Source organism: Caenorhabditis remanei, chromosome II, assembly GCF_010183535.1.
Source record: "Caenorhabditis remanei strain PX506 chromosome II, whole genome shotgun sequence".
NCBI lineage: Eukaryota > Metazoa > Nematoda > Chromadorea > Rhabditida > Rhabditidae > Caenorhabditis > Caenorhabditis remanei.
This window is the reverse complement of record NC_071329.1, coordinates 18656777-18670407: the sequence shown is the minus strand read 5'-3', so window position 1 is coordinate 18670407 and position 13631 is coordinate 18656777. Positions and strand designations below refer to the sequence as shown.

Sequence of the window (13631 nt, the reverse complement as noted above, 5' to 3'; positions counted from 1 at the left end):
GCCTGCATATGGAGGTAAAGGAGGTGGTTCTCTCCGGAAGATTTTTCCAAGGCATTTTCAAGTAGACTTTAAACTAACGGACATAAGGTACACAGAGCGATTTGAAGGCTTGGACGTTGGCTGCTCTATAGCAATTTCTGCTTTGATTAAAGAAAAAAAGTGAGTGCTGTCTTGAAAATTGTTCTTATCTCTGTTCATGTTACAGGTTTGAAATATTCATCCACCACCACGTTGGTTACTCAGTAGTACCAATTTACATTTTGGTGTCTCCGAGTGAAGGGGTGAGTACAAACGCGGGTTTTCCACTATAATTGCATTTTTCAGACCATGACGTTCTCTAGTAAGAGAAGAAACAGGTGGGAGCTGGAAGAGAAGAAGCGCCTCCCTTCTCTTACTGGCGAACTGATAACGGTGAACCTTGTCGTAGAAGAGGATGGCTTCAAGGTAAGGCCTTACTATTACGCTCCTTTAGAAACTTCAGTTACAGATTGTTATAAACGAAGACTACCACCTGTATTATTATCAACGAATGGATCCATATCATGCGGATCAAATTACCATTGCTGGAGATGTTCTCGTCAATGCAGTGGACATTGCTTATGCGGAGGAAGAAGAAGAAGAGGAGGAAGAAGAAGTGGAGGAAGATCATAATAATTAGAATTAGAGTTAGTAATAAATTGTTATCAGCAGAGTTACTTTCTGATTCTCATCACTTTCACAAAACTATAAAGAAAAATAGAATACAAACAATGTGAAACATCAAAAAAAAAGAGAAAACAAAAATTACGGCCGAACAACTTGGCGTTCTATGCGCTCGCGTTTTGCTGATCACTTTTTAATGTCACAGGCACTGTGAATAACCAATAAAAAATTTAAGGACCAAAAATAATTTTAAGGACCAAAAATAAATCTAAGGACCAAGAATAATTCTAAGGACCAAAAAAAATTCTAAGGACCAAAAAAAATTCTAAGGACCAAAATAACCGACAAGAGCCGAAATGTCCAGAATTTGTAGAGGAAAACTACGAGTGTCAATAAAAGGAATTGCAGCATCGAACTGATGGGGTGCATTCAAAGAATTTACTCTGAATTTCATATCGACCGGCAAGAAATCGGTGAACAAATCGTCAAGCCAACACAACTTGTCCACATGGATTACTCTCCTCTCACAGAAATAAAAGTTGACCAATTTCTTCATTTTGTCTTTGAGACTCTTAGATCCCTCCCGGCTGATTGTTTTGCGATTGGCAAAGACCGAACAGAATTTCACTTCATAGTTTTCATAATATAGAATTATCCAATTGTTGATAGTCATTTGGTCCCTCATAATATAGAAAGCCTTCAAACGTAGTGGAATCAGTTTATCTATTTTTTGAAGGCCTGGAGAACGTCCAACTATATGGACACTGAAAACAATACTGTTAGAGCTACAGAAATCAACTAGACTTACCGCTTAACTGCCTCCAAGTTCTCCAAAACGCATTTAAGGCCAGGATAAGAGAGAGGGAGAGGCATTCTCCAATAGGAATAAAAGGAATAATGAGGTTGGAGAATGAATAGGATAAGGGCAGGTCAGATACCATCTGCCACTGAAGGCGGACCCCAGATAACTGTGGGAATTTGCGTTGTGTAGTATTTGCTCAATTAACACCCCCTACAGTCTCCTATTCTCCTTTCACCTCTAGACATTGTGACGTGGCAGATGATATCTGACCTGTGCACATATTCCGCTCTCCAGGCATTCCAGAAATTGATAAATAAGATATTGGAACCACTTTTGTGATTTCAACTGCTAACAAACTTTTCCTCACTGAGATGCTACGTGAGTTCAAACTTGCGTTTGGTGAATCCCAATGCGATTTTGATGGCGTTAATAAGAGGTATGTCTGATATACGAGAGTCGAATCAATTATTAGTATTCAGGTTTATTCCTGGACCGTCAGAGTTCATCATTCCAATCAACAACGAGTCTAGAATCCAAGTGTCAAGGATCCAGGAGAAGATCTTCCCTATAAAATAATTGTGAAGCAAGTGTCAGAAATCTCTAAAAAATAATCTGCCTCCATTGAAATTGTGAATCCTTGTTTCTGAGTTGTCAATCGATTTTCCATTGTAGCTTTTCACTTTTTCTATTACAACAATAAAATACATTAGAGTTAGAATAAGAAAAATACATAATATATTGCATACATTATTGAAATGGGGAACAGAAAATTGAAACATTTAATTTAAACTATCAATTCAGAAAAAATAAATAAGGTTCATGATATGAAACTTGAAGTTGAAGTGATAGGGGCAATTAGCATAAATGAAAGCTCCAGAAAGTTCGTTGGGTCACAAAATACAAAACATCAGTGTCAGTCTTGGAAATTAAGTAGACGACATGACAGAAACCATGAAAATGAGATGAATGTTGATGCTTTGCAATAGTAGATCATAATCCCAAGACTGCTAGCACTGGTTTCAACACAATTTTCCATCCACCACCTTCTTTTGGATCCTCGATTGCGTATACTTGGATTCTAGAATCGTTGTTGATCGGGATCAAGAACTTAGACGATCCGGGAATGAATCTGAAAACTAATAATTTACTTTATTCTCTTATAATTGATATACCTGTCATTAACATCATCCAAATCACATCGGAATTCACCAAACGCTTGCTCAAACTCATATAGCATCTCATTGATATCATCTGTTCTTTTTGTTGAAATCATGAAAGTGGTCTCCGCCACTTTCTTTTTTTCAATGTAATATTTAATCAATGAAACCATTTCAATTCTGGAGTAGGAAACGCGTTCAAATACCACTTTCTTGTTGTTCAACTTCTTAAGGTCTTCAACAGTGACTATCCGATCATCAAGGAGAAACAGAGTAAGGGATTCAGCTGACTTGACAACTTGGTTGTCGTAGGTTGAGGTGTTGCTGATAGTAGTAAACGCAGTTTTTAGAGGAAAACTACGAGGGTCTATGAAAATAATTGCGTTATGCAAACATGAGTAAGGTGCACCCAAAGAATTCACTCTAAATTTCAGATCGACAGAATCTGGGAGGGAATAGAGATTCCAACTCAAACTGTCCACATTGACAGTTGATCTTCCACATATATAAAAGTTGATACATTTCCTCATTCTGTCTTCGCGGGTTTCTATTCCCTTTCGGTTGGATGTTTTGTCATTCATTTTAAATTCCACTTCATCTTCGTCGTATTTAATTTTCAATCTGTTGATAGCCATTTCGTCCCTGGTAATACAGAACTTCTCCAAACATAGTGGAATCAATTTATCTACTATTTGAAGACCCGGAGAGCGGCTAATAATATGTGCTCTGAAACCAACATAATACAGAGGGAACTACACACAAACCAACTAGACCTACCGCTTAACTGCTTCCAAATGCTCCAAAACGGATTGAAGTCCGGGATAGGAAAGAGGGAGATGCATACTTCAATAGGAATGAGGGGAACAATGATGGTGGAGAATGAATGAGACTAGGAGATGGGGACAGGTCAGATACCATCTGCCACGTTACAATGTCTACAGATGAAGGGATAATAGGAGGTTGTAAGGAGTGTTATTTGAGCAAATAATAAGATAGATAAGAATCTGACGTTGTCTAAATAGGAGGTTGGAGAATAACTGCCTCTAGCCAATCCTACTAAATGAATGTGGTATAAGGTTGAAAAATATGTGAGGAGCCAATTGAATGCATGTCTTGTTCAATTAGTCTTAACGATTTCAATCTAAGGCGCCGAATTCGAAGACTTTACTTTGACCCTAATACGAAAACTGAAGTTTCTCAAAGTCTGACATGATCAAATATAGAAAAAATACGTTTATTGTAAACAAGGAGATAATGAGACAGTTGAAAGTTAAAAAAAGAAACAAGTAATGAGTTAAATGGAATGAACATTGAAATTAAGGTGAAATGAGTCTCATGTTGATGTTTTGAAGAAGTAGATCATAATGCCAAAACTGCTGACACTGGTTTCACAATTATTTTATAGGGAAAATCTTCTTCTGGATCCTCGATTGCATACACTTGTATTTTGGAGTCGATGTTGATTGGGATGGAGAACTTTGACAATCCGAAAATAAACCTGAAAACTAATAACTGGTTTGAGTTCCTTATTTTTGACATACCTTTCATTAACGCCATACAAATTACTTCTGTATTCACCAAACGCTTGTTCAAACTCACGTAACTTCTCACTGATGAAATCTTTGTCATCTGTTGAAATCACAAAAGTTGTTCCTGTAGCTTTCTTAGTCTCCATCTGATACTTAATCAATGGAATTATATCAATTTTAGAGTAGCGAAAACGTTCAAATTCCACTCTCTTGTTGTTTAGCTTTTTCAGTTCTTCAAATGTGATGGTAACAGAAAAACATGATAATAGAGTGAGAGTTTCAGCTGTGGTGGCCATATGGCTGTCAAAGATTGACGGCTTGGGGATTGTGCCCACAGTTTTTAGAGGAAAACTGCGTGAGTCTATAAAAGGAAATAAGGTATCGAATTGCCATGGAGGTACAGTCAAAGAATTCACTCTAAATTTCGTACCGACCGGCAAGAAATCGGCGAGCAAACTTTGACCCCAATCCAAACTGCCCAAATGGATGATTGACCTTCCATAAATATAAAAGTTAATCAATTTCTTCATTTTATCTTCTTGGCTCTCTGATACATGTCGGCTGAATGTTTTCCCATTCATTTTGAATCTCACTTCGTTTTTATCACATATAATCATTAAGTTGTTAATATTTAATTCGTTTCTGTGAATTAAGAAATCCTTCAAACGAAGTGAAATCAATTTATCTACTATTTGAAGGCCTGGAGAACGGACAACAATATGTGCACTGAAAACAACATAATACAGAGGGAACTACACACAAATTAACTAGACCTACCGTTTAACTGCCTCCAAGTTCTCCAGAACGCATTTAAGGCCGGGATAAGAGAGGGGGAGAGACATTCTCCAATAGGAATAAAGGGGAATAATAAGACTGGAGAGCGAATAGAAGAGGGGCAGGTCAAATACTATCTGCCACTGAAGGCGGACCCCAGACACGTTGTGTAGTGTTTGCTCAACTAGTACCCCCTACAGTCTCATATTATCCCTTCATCTGTAGACACTGTGACGTGGCAGATGGTATCAGACCTGTGCATACAAATTGATAAATTGAATTCTTTTTGTTTGGGAGACCACACTGCTGCCAGTCTGACAGAAATTGGAGACCCAAGGGGTGAAAAAATAAGAAGAAAAGAGGAACCAGTGTCTGAAGTCTCGGGAATGTAATTTACCTTTATTGAAATTGTGAATCCCTTGTTTTTGAGTTGTCAATCAAATTCCCATCGTATCATTTTACTTTTTTCTATTACAACAATGAAATATATTAAAGTTTGAATATGAAAAAGACATAATAAGCATTGTAGACACATTTTTTTATTGAGATGAGTAACAGCAAATGAAAGCTTTTAAATTAAATTATCAATTCAGAAAAATATAAATAAGGTTCATGATATCAAACTTGAAGTGGGTGCTTTGAGATAGTAGATCATAATCCCAAGACTGCTAGCACTGGTTTCAACACAATTTTCCATCCACCACCTTCTTTTGGATCCTCGATTGCATACACTTGGATTCTAGACTCGTTGTTGATCGGGATCAAGAACTTAGACGATCCGGGAATAAATCTGAAAACTAATAATTGGTTTGATTCTCTTATAATTGATATACCTCTCATTAACGTCATCCAGATCACTTTTGTATTCACCAAACGTTTGTTCAAACTCATATAGCATCTCATTGATATCATCTGTTCTTTTTGTTGAAATCATGAAAGTGGTCTCCGTCACTTTTTTAGTTTCAATATGATATTGTATTAATGAAACTATTTCAATTCTGGAGTAGCGAATACGTTCTAATACCACTTTCTTGTTGTTCAACTTTTTAATGTCTTCAACAGTGACTATCCGATCATTAAGGAGAAACAGAGTAAGGGATTCAGCTGACTTGACAACTTGGTCGTCGTAGGTTGAGGTGTTGCTGATAGTAGTAAGTGCAGTTTTTAGAGGAAAACTACGAGGGTCTATGAAAACAATTGCGTTATGCAAACATGAGTAAGGTGCACCCAAAGAATTGACTCTAAATTTCAGAGCGACAGAATCTTGGAGGGAATAGAGATTCCAACTCAAACTGTTCACATTGACAATTGATCTTCCACAGATATAAAAGTTGATACATTTCTTCATTCTGTCTTCGCGGTTTTCTATTCCCTTCCGGCTGAATGTTTTGTCATTCATTTTGAATTCCACTTCATCTTCGTCGTATTTAATTTTTAATCTGTTGATAGCCATTTCGTCCCTGGTAATACAGAACTCCCCCAAACATAGAGGAATCAATTTATCTAGTTTTTGAAGACCTGGAGAGCGACCAATGATATGTGCTCTAAAAACAACATAATGCTGATAGAGCCACAGAAATCAATAACACTTACCGCTTAACTGCCTCCAAATGCTCCAAAACACATCGAAGGCCGGGGTAAGAGAGGGGCAGAGGCATTCTACAATTGGAATGAAGGGAATAATGTGAGGTTGGAGTGTCAATGAGACTGGGAGAGAGGCGGGACAGATACCATCTGCCACGTCACAATGTCTACAGATGAAGGGATAACAGAAGACTATAGGGGGTGTAAGTTGAGCAAATAACAAGACATAAGGGAATCAGAAATCGTCTGGGGTGACAGTGAGCGAGACAAAGAGATTCTCCGTGAGGCGATTAATAGGTCGAACACCATCTGTCACTGAACGCGGTCTTTAGATAAATCTAGACAATCGAATCTGGAAAAAAGATTTGACCAAATAAATGTCGTACTTGGATCTGAAGAATTATCAATATGTCTGTTCTATTACGTATAAATCCAACAAGTGCCCGAATTTACAATATTTGGATTCAGATAGACAGGAGCTTCCATATGAATACATACATGTCTATATTTCGGTCTCGTTACCAAGACTAGAGTAGCCTGAGAATTTGCTTCAATTGTTTTCACAATGCATACAATACTTATTCTGTCTTTTTCATACTCTAACTTTAATATTTTTTATCGTTGTAATAATCAAACCATAGGAATAAAATGGGAATAGTGAGGATAGTGAATAGGATAGGGGCAGGCCAAATACCATCTGACACGACACAATGTCTACAGATCGAGGGATAACCGAAGACTGTAGGGGGTGTAAGTTGAGCAAATAACAAGACATATGGGAATCTGAAGTCGTCTCAGGTGTTTATTAGCAGGGAGGGAGTTTGGAGAGTAAAAGTGAGTCTAAATGAAAAAGTGGGAGAGTGTGTTAAATGTGTAATCGAGTACAATGAATATAAATGGAAGCTCCGAAAAGTTACAGGAAAAAAATCTTAAAATACAAAACATCAAGGTTTGGAAGTTAAGTAGAAGGTGATCATGTCAATGTTTTGAAATAATCATTTTCCCAGCACTGGTTTCACAATTATTTCATAGAACCCCTTTTGAGATCCCTTAGTTGCATAGACATGGATTTTAGATTTATCGCTGATCGGGATGGAGAATCTAGAAGATTCTGGGAGAAATCTGAAAACTATCAGCTATACGTTTGATTGTTGGATATTTGACATACCTCTCATTCACGCCATCCAAGTCACTTCTGTATTCACCAAACGCTTGTTCAAACTCGCGTAGCATATAATTGATAAAATCTTCGTAAACTGATAGAATCACAAAAGTTGTTCTAATATCTTTCTTGGTTTCAATGTGATATTTAATCAATGGAACTATCAATGAAATAAAATCAATTCTCGAGTAGTAAACGCGTTCAAATACCACTTTTTTGTTGTTAAGTTTCTTGAGGTCTTCAACAGTGACAATCCGATCCACATTGAGATTCAGATTTAGGGTTTCAGCTGACTTAACAACTTGGATGTCGAAGATTGAGGTGTTGGCGATAGAAGTGAACAGAGTTTTCAGAGGAAAACTACGAGGGTCAATAAAAGGGATTGCGGTATTGAAAGAAAATGAGACTGCACTCAAAGAATTCACGATGAATTTCATATCGACCGGCAAGAAATCGGGGAACAAATCGTCAAACCAACGTAGTGTGTCCACATTAATGATTGATCTTCCACAGAAGAAATAGTTGATAAATTTCTTCATTCTGTCTTCTCGGCTCTCTGTACTCTGTCTGCTGAATGTCTTTTTATCCGTTTCGAATTCTACATCATCTTTATAATAATATCGAATTATCAAATTGTTGAAAGTCATTTCTTCACTGCCAATATAGAGATTCTTCAAACGCAGTGGAATCAATTTATCTATTTTTTGAAGGCCTGGTGAGCGGCCAATGATATGTGCTCTGAAATCAACATAACACTGATTGTACTAGACAAATCGACTAGACTTACCGCTTAACTGCCTCCAAATGCTCTAAAACGCATTTAAGGCCGGGATAAGAGAGGCCGAGAGGCATTCTCTAATAGGAATAAAGGGGAATAATGAGGTTGGAGAGAGACTAGATGAGGGGCGGGTCAGATACCATCTGCCACGTCACAATATCTACAGATGAATGGATAATAGGAGACTCCAGGGGTGTGAGTTGAGCAAATAATAAGATAGATGAGAATCTGACGTTGTCTAAATAGGTGGCTGGAGAGTAACTGCCTCTTGACAATCCTACTATGAAAATGTTGTGTAAGGTTGAAAAAGGTGTGTGGAGCCATTTGTCTTGTTCAATTATTCTTAACGATTTCAATCTACTCAGGTATTTTTGGGCAACTTTGCCCACGAAATGGGCCATGTGGCCCACCAAATGGGCAGTATGGCCCGCCCTACGCGGGCCATCATGCCCATATTCTGGGCCACATGGCCCATTCCGTGGGCAAAGTGCCGAAATTCGGTTCAACGCGCAGCATTCAGCTCCCTTTTCTCTTTCCCATTAATCACAATAATTAACAAGATTACACATTTTTGTACTTTTCTACTATTTATTTGTCAAATTCAAACACAAAAGAATTATTTCAATAATTATGGAAAGTAATAGGATAATATAAGCTGAAATTGGTCAAACTAGAAGATGGAACATAGCGATACAGGAAAAGGAAATAATTTTTCGTGAAAACTACAAATATACAAATTACAACAAAAAATTCAGAGTAAATGCAAAAAATTAAAGATAGAAGAAAATGAGCAGCTGGAGAGCGTAGTTGGTGATGATTCTTGTGTTGTTGAAATCATTTTTTGTTCAGCTGAAATTTCACCAAAAGTAAACAAAAACAAATGAAAAATACTGTCTTACCTGTTAAGTCGAGTTTAGATTTGTTTCATTTTCTGTGCGAAATAAGTAGAATTATATAAATGGACGACAAAATTGATAAAGAAACGAAATAAATAAGAAAAATCGTGGCGAAAAATCATAGTGCGCAGTAGAGCGCGATTTCTCAACTTGTGCCCACTCCGTGCCCATGCTGCGCCCATTCATACTCACCAAGCGCCCAACCTGTGCCCACATCCACCAAGTATTTCCTATCTCTCAACCTGTGGCCCAACCTGCGCCCAACCTGTGCCCACTGGGCCATGTAGCCCTTTTTGCAGGCACTTTGCCCTATTCACGGGCCACATGGCCCAATTGAAAGTTTCGTTGCCCCACCCTTGCCCAAAAACACCTGAGTAAAGCGCCCGGATTCATTATAGCTGAACTCGGCACCTTTCACACAATTGCAAGAAGGACTATAGTCCGGTCACACGACAACTGCAGTTTCTCAAAGTCTGACATGATCAAATATGGAAAAATACGTTTATTGGAAACAAGGAGGCAATGAAACAGTTGAAAGTTTTAAAAAGAAACAAGTAATCAGATAAATAGATTGAACATTGAAATTAAGGTGAAATGAGTCTCATGTTGATGTTTTCAAGAAGTAGATCATAATGCCAAGACTGGTTTCACAATTATTTTATAGGGACCATCTTCTTCTGGCTCCTCAATTGCATACACTTGGATTTTGGAGTCGATGTTGATTGGGATAGAGAATTTAGAAGATCCTGGGAGGAATCTGAAAACTATCAGCTATACGTTTGATTGTTGGATATTTGACATACCTCTCATCGAGATCATCCAAGTCACTTCTGTATTCACCAAACGCTTGTTCAAACTCACGTAACTTCTCACTGATGAAATCTTTGTCATCTGTTGCAATCACAAATGTTGTTCCTGTAGTTTTCTTAGTCTCTATCTGATACTTAATCAATGGAATTATATCAATTTTAGAGTAGCGAAAACGTTCAAATTCCACTCTCTTGTTGTTTAGCTTTTTCAGTTCTTCAAATGTGATGGTAACAGAAAAACATGATAATAGAGTGAGAGTTTCAGCTGTGGTGGCCATATGGCTGTCAAAGATTGACGGCTTGGAGATTGTGGCCATAGTTTTAAGAGGAAAACTGCGTGAGTCTATAAAAGGAAGTAAGGTATCGAATTGCCATGGAGGTGCAGTCAAAGAATTCACTCTAAATTTCGTACCGACCGGCAAGAAATCGGCGAGCAAACTTTGACCCCAATCCAAACTGCCCAAATGGATGATTGACCTTCCATAAATATAAAAGTTGATCAATTTCTTCATTTTATCTTCTTGGCTCTCTGATACATGTCGGCTGAATGTTTTCCCATTCATTTTGAATATCACTTCGTCTTTATCACATATAATCATTAAATTGTTAACATTTAATTCGTTTCTGTGAATTAAGAAATCCTTCAAACGAAGTGAAATCAATTTATCCACTTTTTGAAGGCCTGGAGAGTGGCCAACAATATGTGCTCTGAAAACAACATGATACAAAATGAACTACACAAATCGACTAGACATACCGTTTAACTGCCTCCAAGTTCTCCAGAATACATCGAAGGCCGGGATAAGAGAGGGGGAGAGACATTCTCCAATAGGAATGAATGGAATAATGAGGTTGGAGAGTGAGAGAGGAGGTGAAGAAGGCAGGTCAGATACCATCTGCCACTGAAGGCGGACCCCAGATAACTGTGGGCATTCACGTTGTCACGTTGTGTAGTGTTTGCTCAACTAGCACCCCCTACAGTCTCATATTATCTCTTCATCTGTAGACACTGTGACGTGGCAGATGGTATCTGACCTGCACACAAATTGATAAATTGAATTCGTTTTGTTTGGGAGACCACACTGCTGCCAGTCTGACAGAAATTGGAGACCCAAGGGGAGAAAAAAAAGAAGAAAAGAGGAACCAGAGTCTGAAGTCTCGGGAATGTAATTTACCTTCATTGAAATTGCGAATCCCTTGTTTCTGAGTTGTCAATCAAATTCCCATCGTATCATTTCACCATTTTCAATTACAACAATGAAATACATTAGAGTTTGAATAAGAAAAATACATAATAAGTATTGTAGACACATTTTTTTATTGAGATGAGTAACAGCAAATGAAAGCTTTTAAATTAAATTATCAATTCAGAAAAAACAACAAAAAAGGTTCATGATATGAAACTTGAAATTGAGGTGATAGGTACAATTAGCATAAATGAAAGCTCCATAAAGCTAGTTGAGTTACAGAATACAAAACATTAGTGTCAGTCTTGGAAATTAAGTAGACGACATGACAGAAACATTGAAAAATGAGCTGAAGTGAGACCCATGTTAATGTTTTGAAAATGGTTATCATAATCCTAAGACTGGTTTCAACACAATTTTCCATCCACCACCTTCTTCTGGATTTTCGATTGCGTATACTTGGATTCTAGAGTCGTTGTTGATTGGGATGGAGAACTTGGGCCATCCGGGAATAAATCTAAAAACTAATAATTGATTCGACTTTTTAAAATTTGGCATACCTCTCATTAACGCCATCCAAATCGCATAGGAAATCACCAAATGCAAGTTCAAACTCAATTAACATGAATTCGATAAAAAATTTGATATTGCTTGAGATCATGAAAGTGGTCTCAACCGCTTTCTTTGTTTCAATATAATATTTAATCAATGAAACCATTTCAATTCTCGAGGAGCTACAGTAGTTGAATACCACTTTTTTGTTGTTAAGCTTCTTAAGGGATTCAACAGTGACTATCTGATAATTAATGAGAGTCAGATTAAAGGTTTCAGCTGACTTAACAACTTGGTCGTCGTAGGTTGAGGTGTTGGCGATAGAAGTGATCAGAGTTTTTAGAGGAAAACTACGAGGGTCAATGAAAGTAATTGCGGCATTGAAACATGAGTAGAGTGCACCCAAAGAATTGACTCTAATTTTCAGATCGACAGAATCTGGGAGGGAATAAAGATTCCAACCCAACCAGTTTACATTGATGATTGATTTTCCACAGAAATAAAAGTTTATCAATTTCTTCATTTTATCTTCTTGGCTTTCTAATCCCTTCCGATTGAACGTTTTCCCATTCAATTTGAATTCCACTTTATCTTTATCGTATTTAATTATTAATCTGTTGACGGTTATTTGGTCTCTGTTCAAATATAAATCCTCCAAACAAAATGGAATCGATTTATCCACTTTTTGAAGGCCTGGAGAGCGGGCAACAATATGTGCACTGAAAACAACATGATACAAAATGAACTACACAAATCAACTAGACCTACCGCTTAACTGCCTCCAAATGCTGCAGAATACATTTAAGTCCTGGATAAGAAAGAGGGAGAGGCATTCTCTAATAGGAATGAAGGGGAATAATGAGATTGGAGAATGAATTGGAGAGAGGAAGGTCAGATACAATCTGTCACTGAATACGGCCTCCAGATATCTATGGAAATTTGCGTTGTGTAGTATTTGCTCAACTCACATCCCCCACAGTCTCCTTTTATCCCTTCATCTGTAGACATTGTGACGTGGCAGATGGTATCTGACCTGCCCCTCTCCTATTCATTCTGCAACCTCATTATTCCTTTTATTCCTATTGGAGAATGTCTCTCCTCCTCTCTTATCCAGGACTTAAATGTATTCTAGAAAACTTGGAAGCAGTTAAGCGGTAGGTCTAGTTGATTTCGCGCTTTTCATTCAGTATTATGTTATTTTCAGAGCACATATAATTGGCCGTTCTCAAGGTCTTCAAAAAATTGACAAACTGATTCCACTTTGTTTGGAGAATCTATATATTGGATATAATGAAGTGATTATCAACAAATTATCAATCAAATGCGAAAAAGATGTGAAATTTGGAATGAATAGAATAGCAGTCATCCGAGAAAGATTAGAGAGCCGCCAAGAGACAATGAAGAAATTAATCAACTTTTTTATCTGCGAAAGGTCAAAAATCCATGTGAACAACTTGAATTGGAATAAGAGTTTGCTTCCAGATTTCTTGCCTGTCGATCTAAAATTTAGAGTGAATTCTTTGACTTTCGATACTTTACTTCCTTTTATAGACTCACGTAGTTTTCCTCTAAAAACCATGGTCACTTTCTTCGACAGCTCACTATTTGACAATCTTCATGTCACCTCAGCCGAAACTCTTCACCAGTATTTGCCAATTGATCGGATAGTGACTGTTGAAGACCTTAAGAAACTTTACAACAAGACTGTGGTATTTCGACCCATGTGGCGCTTTAGAATTGATATAATTCCATTGATAAA

General features: G+C 37.5%; 8 protein-coding genes across 8 annotated transcripts; 1 reads left to right on the top strand and 7 right to left on the bottom strand.

Moving 5' to 3' along the window:
- Positions 1 to 327: 327 nt before the first annotated feature.
- GCK72_007901 (uncharacterized protein) lies at positions 328 to 658 on the top strand (the record flags this gene model as incomplete). Its single annotated transcript, XM_053726524.1, has 2 exons — positions 328 to 444; positions 488 to 658. The coding sequence occupies 2 exons, from the start codon at positions 328 to 330 to the stop codon at positions 656 to 658; spliced, it is 288 nt and encodes a 95-aa protein (XP_053590718.1).
- A 309-nt stretch (positions 659 to 967) lies between these two features.
- On the bottom strand, positions 968 to 1515 carry GCK72_007900 (uncharacterized protein; the record flags this gene model as incomplete). Its single annotated transcript, XM_053726523.1, has 2 exons — positions 968 to 1406; positions 1451 to 1515. 2 exons carry the CDS (start codon positions 1513 to 1515, stop codon positions 968 to 970), a joined length of 504 nt encoding a protein of 167 aa, XP_053590717.1.
- A 919-nt stretch (positions 1516 to 2434) lies between these two features.
- Positions 2435 to 3443, bottom strand: GCK72_007899 (uncharacterized protein; the record flags this gene model as incomplete). The annotated part of the gene is made up of 3 exons (XM_053726522.1): positions 2435 to 2573; positions 2617 to 3327; positions 3379 to 3443. 3 exons carry the CDS (start codon positions 3441 to 3443, stop codon positions 2435 to 2437), a joined length of 915 nt encoding a protein of 304 aa, XP_053590716.1.
- A 517-nt stretch (positions 3444 to 3960) lies between these two features.
- On the bottom strand, positions 3961 to 4972 carry GCK72_007898 (uncharacterized protein; the record flags this gene model as incomplete). Its single annotated transcript, XM_053726521.1, has 4 exons — positions 3961 to 4099; positions 4143 to 4276; positions 4724 to 4856; positions 4908 to 4972. 4 exons carry the CDS (start codon positions 4970 to 4972, stop codon positions 3961 to 3963), a joined length of 471 nt encoding a protein of 156 aa, XP_053590715.1.
- A 583-nt stretch (positions 4973 to 5555) lies between these two features.
- GCK72_007897 (uncharacterized protein) lies at positions 5556 to 6562 on the bottom strand (the record flags this gene model as incomplete). Its single annotated transcript, XM_003097430.2, has 3 exons — positions 5556 to 5694; positions 5738 to 6448; positions 6498 to 6562. 3 exons carry the CDS (start codon positions 6560 to 6562, stop codon positions 5556 to 5558), a joined length of 915 nt encoding a protein of 304 aa, XP_003097478.2.
- Positions 6563 to 7483: 921 nt separating this feature from the next.
- GCK72_007896 (uncharacterized protein) lies at positions 7484 to 8502 on the bottom strand (the record flags this gene model as incomplete). The annotated part of the gene is made up of 3 exons (XM_053726520.1): positions 7484 to 7610; positions 7657 to 8388; positions 8438 to 8502. The coding sequence occupies 3 exons, from the start codon at positions 8500 to 8502 to the stop codon at positions 7484 to 7486; spliced, it is 924 nt and encodes a 307-aa protein (XP_053590714.1).
- Positions 8503 to 9951: 1449 nt separating this feature from the next.
- Positions 9952 to 10955, bottom strand: GCK72_007895 (uncharacterized protein; the record flags this gene model as incomplete). The annotated part of the gene is made up of 3 exons (XM_053726519.1): positions 9952 to 10081; positions 10128 to 10841; positions 10891 to 10955. The coding sequence occupies 3 exons, from the start codon at positions 10953 to 10955 to the stop codon at positions 9952 to 9954; spliced, it is 909 nt and encodes a 302-aa protein (XP_053590713.1).
- Positions 10956 to 11707: 752 nt separating this feature from the next.
- Positions 11708 to 12705, bottom strand: GCK72_007894 (uncharacterized protein; the record flags this gene model as incomplete). Its single annotated transcript, XM_003097491.2, has 3 exons — positions 11708 to 11837; positions 11881 to 12591; positions 12641 to 12705. The coding sequence occupies 3 exons, from the start codon at positions 12703 to 12705 to the stop codon at positions 11708 to 11710; spliced, it is 906 nt and encodes a 301-aa protein (XP_003097539.2).
- Positions 12706 to 13631: the final 926 nt, after the last annotated feature.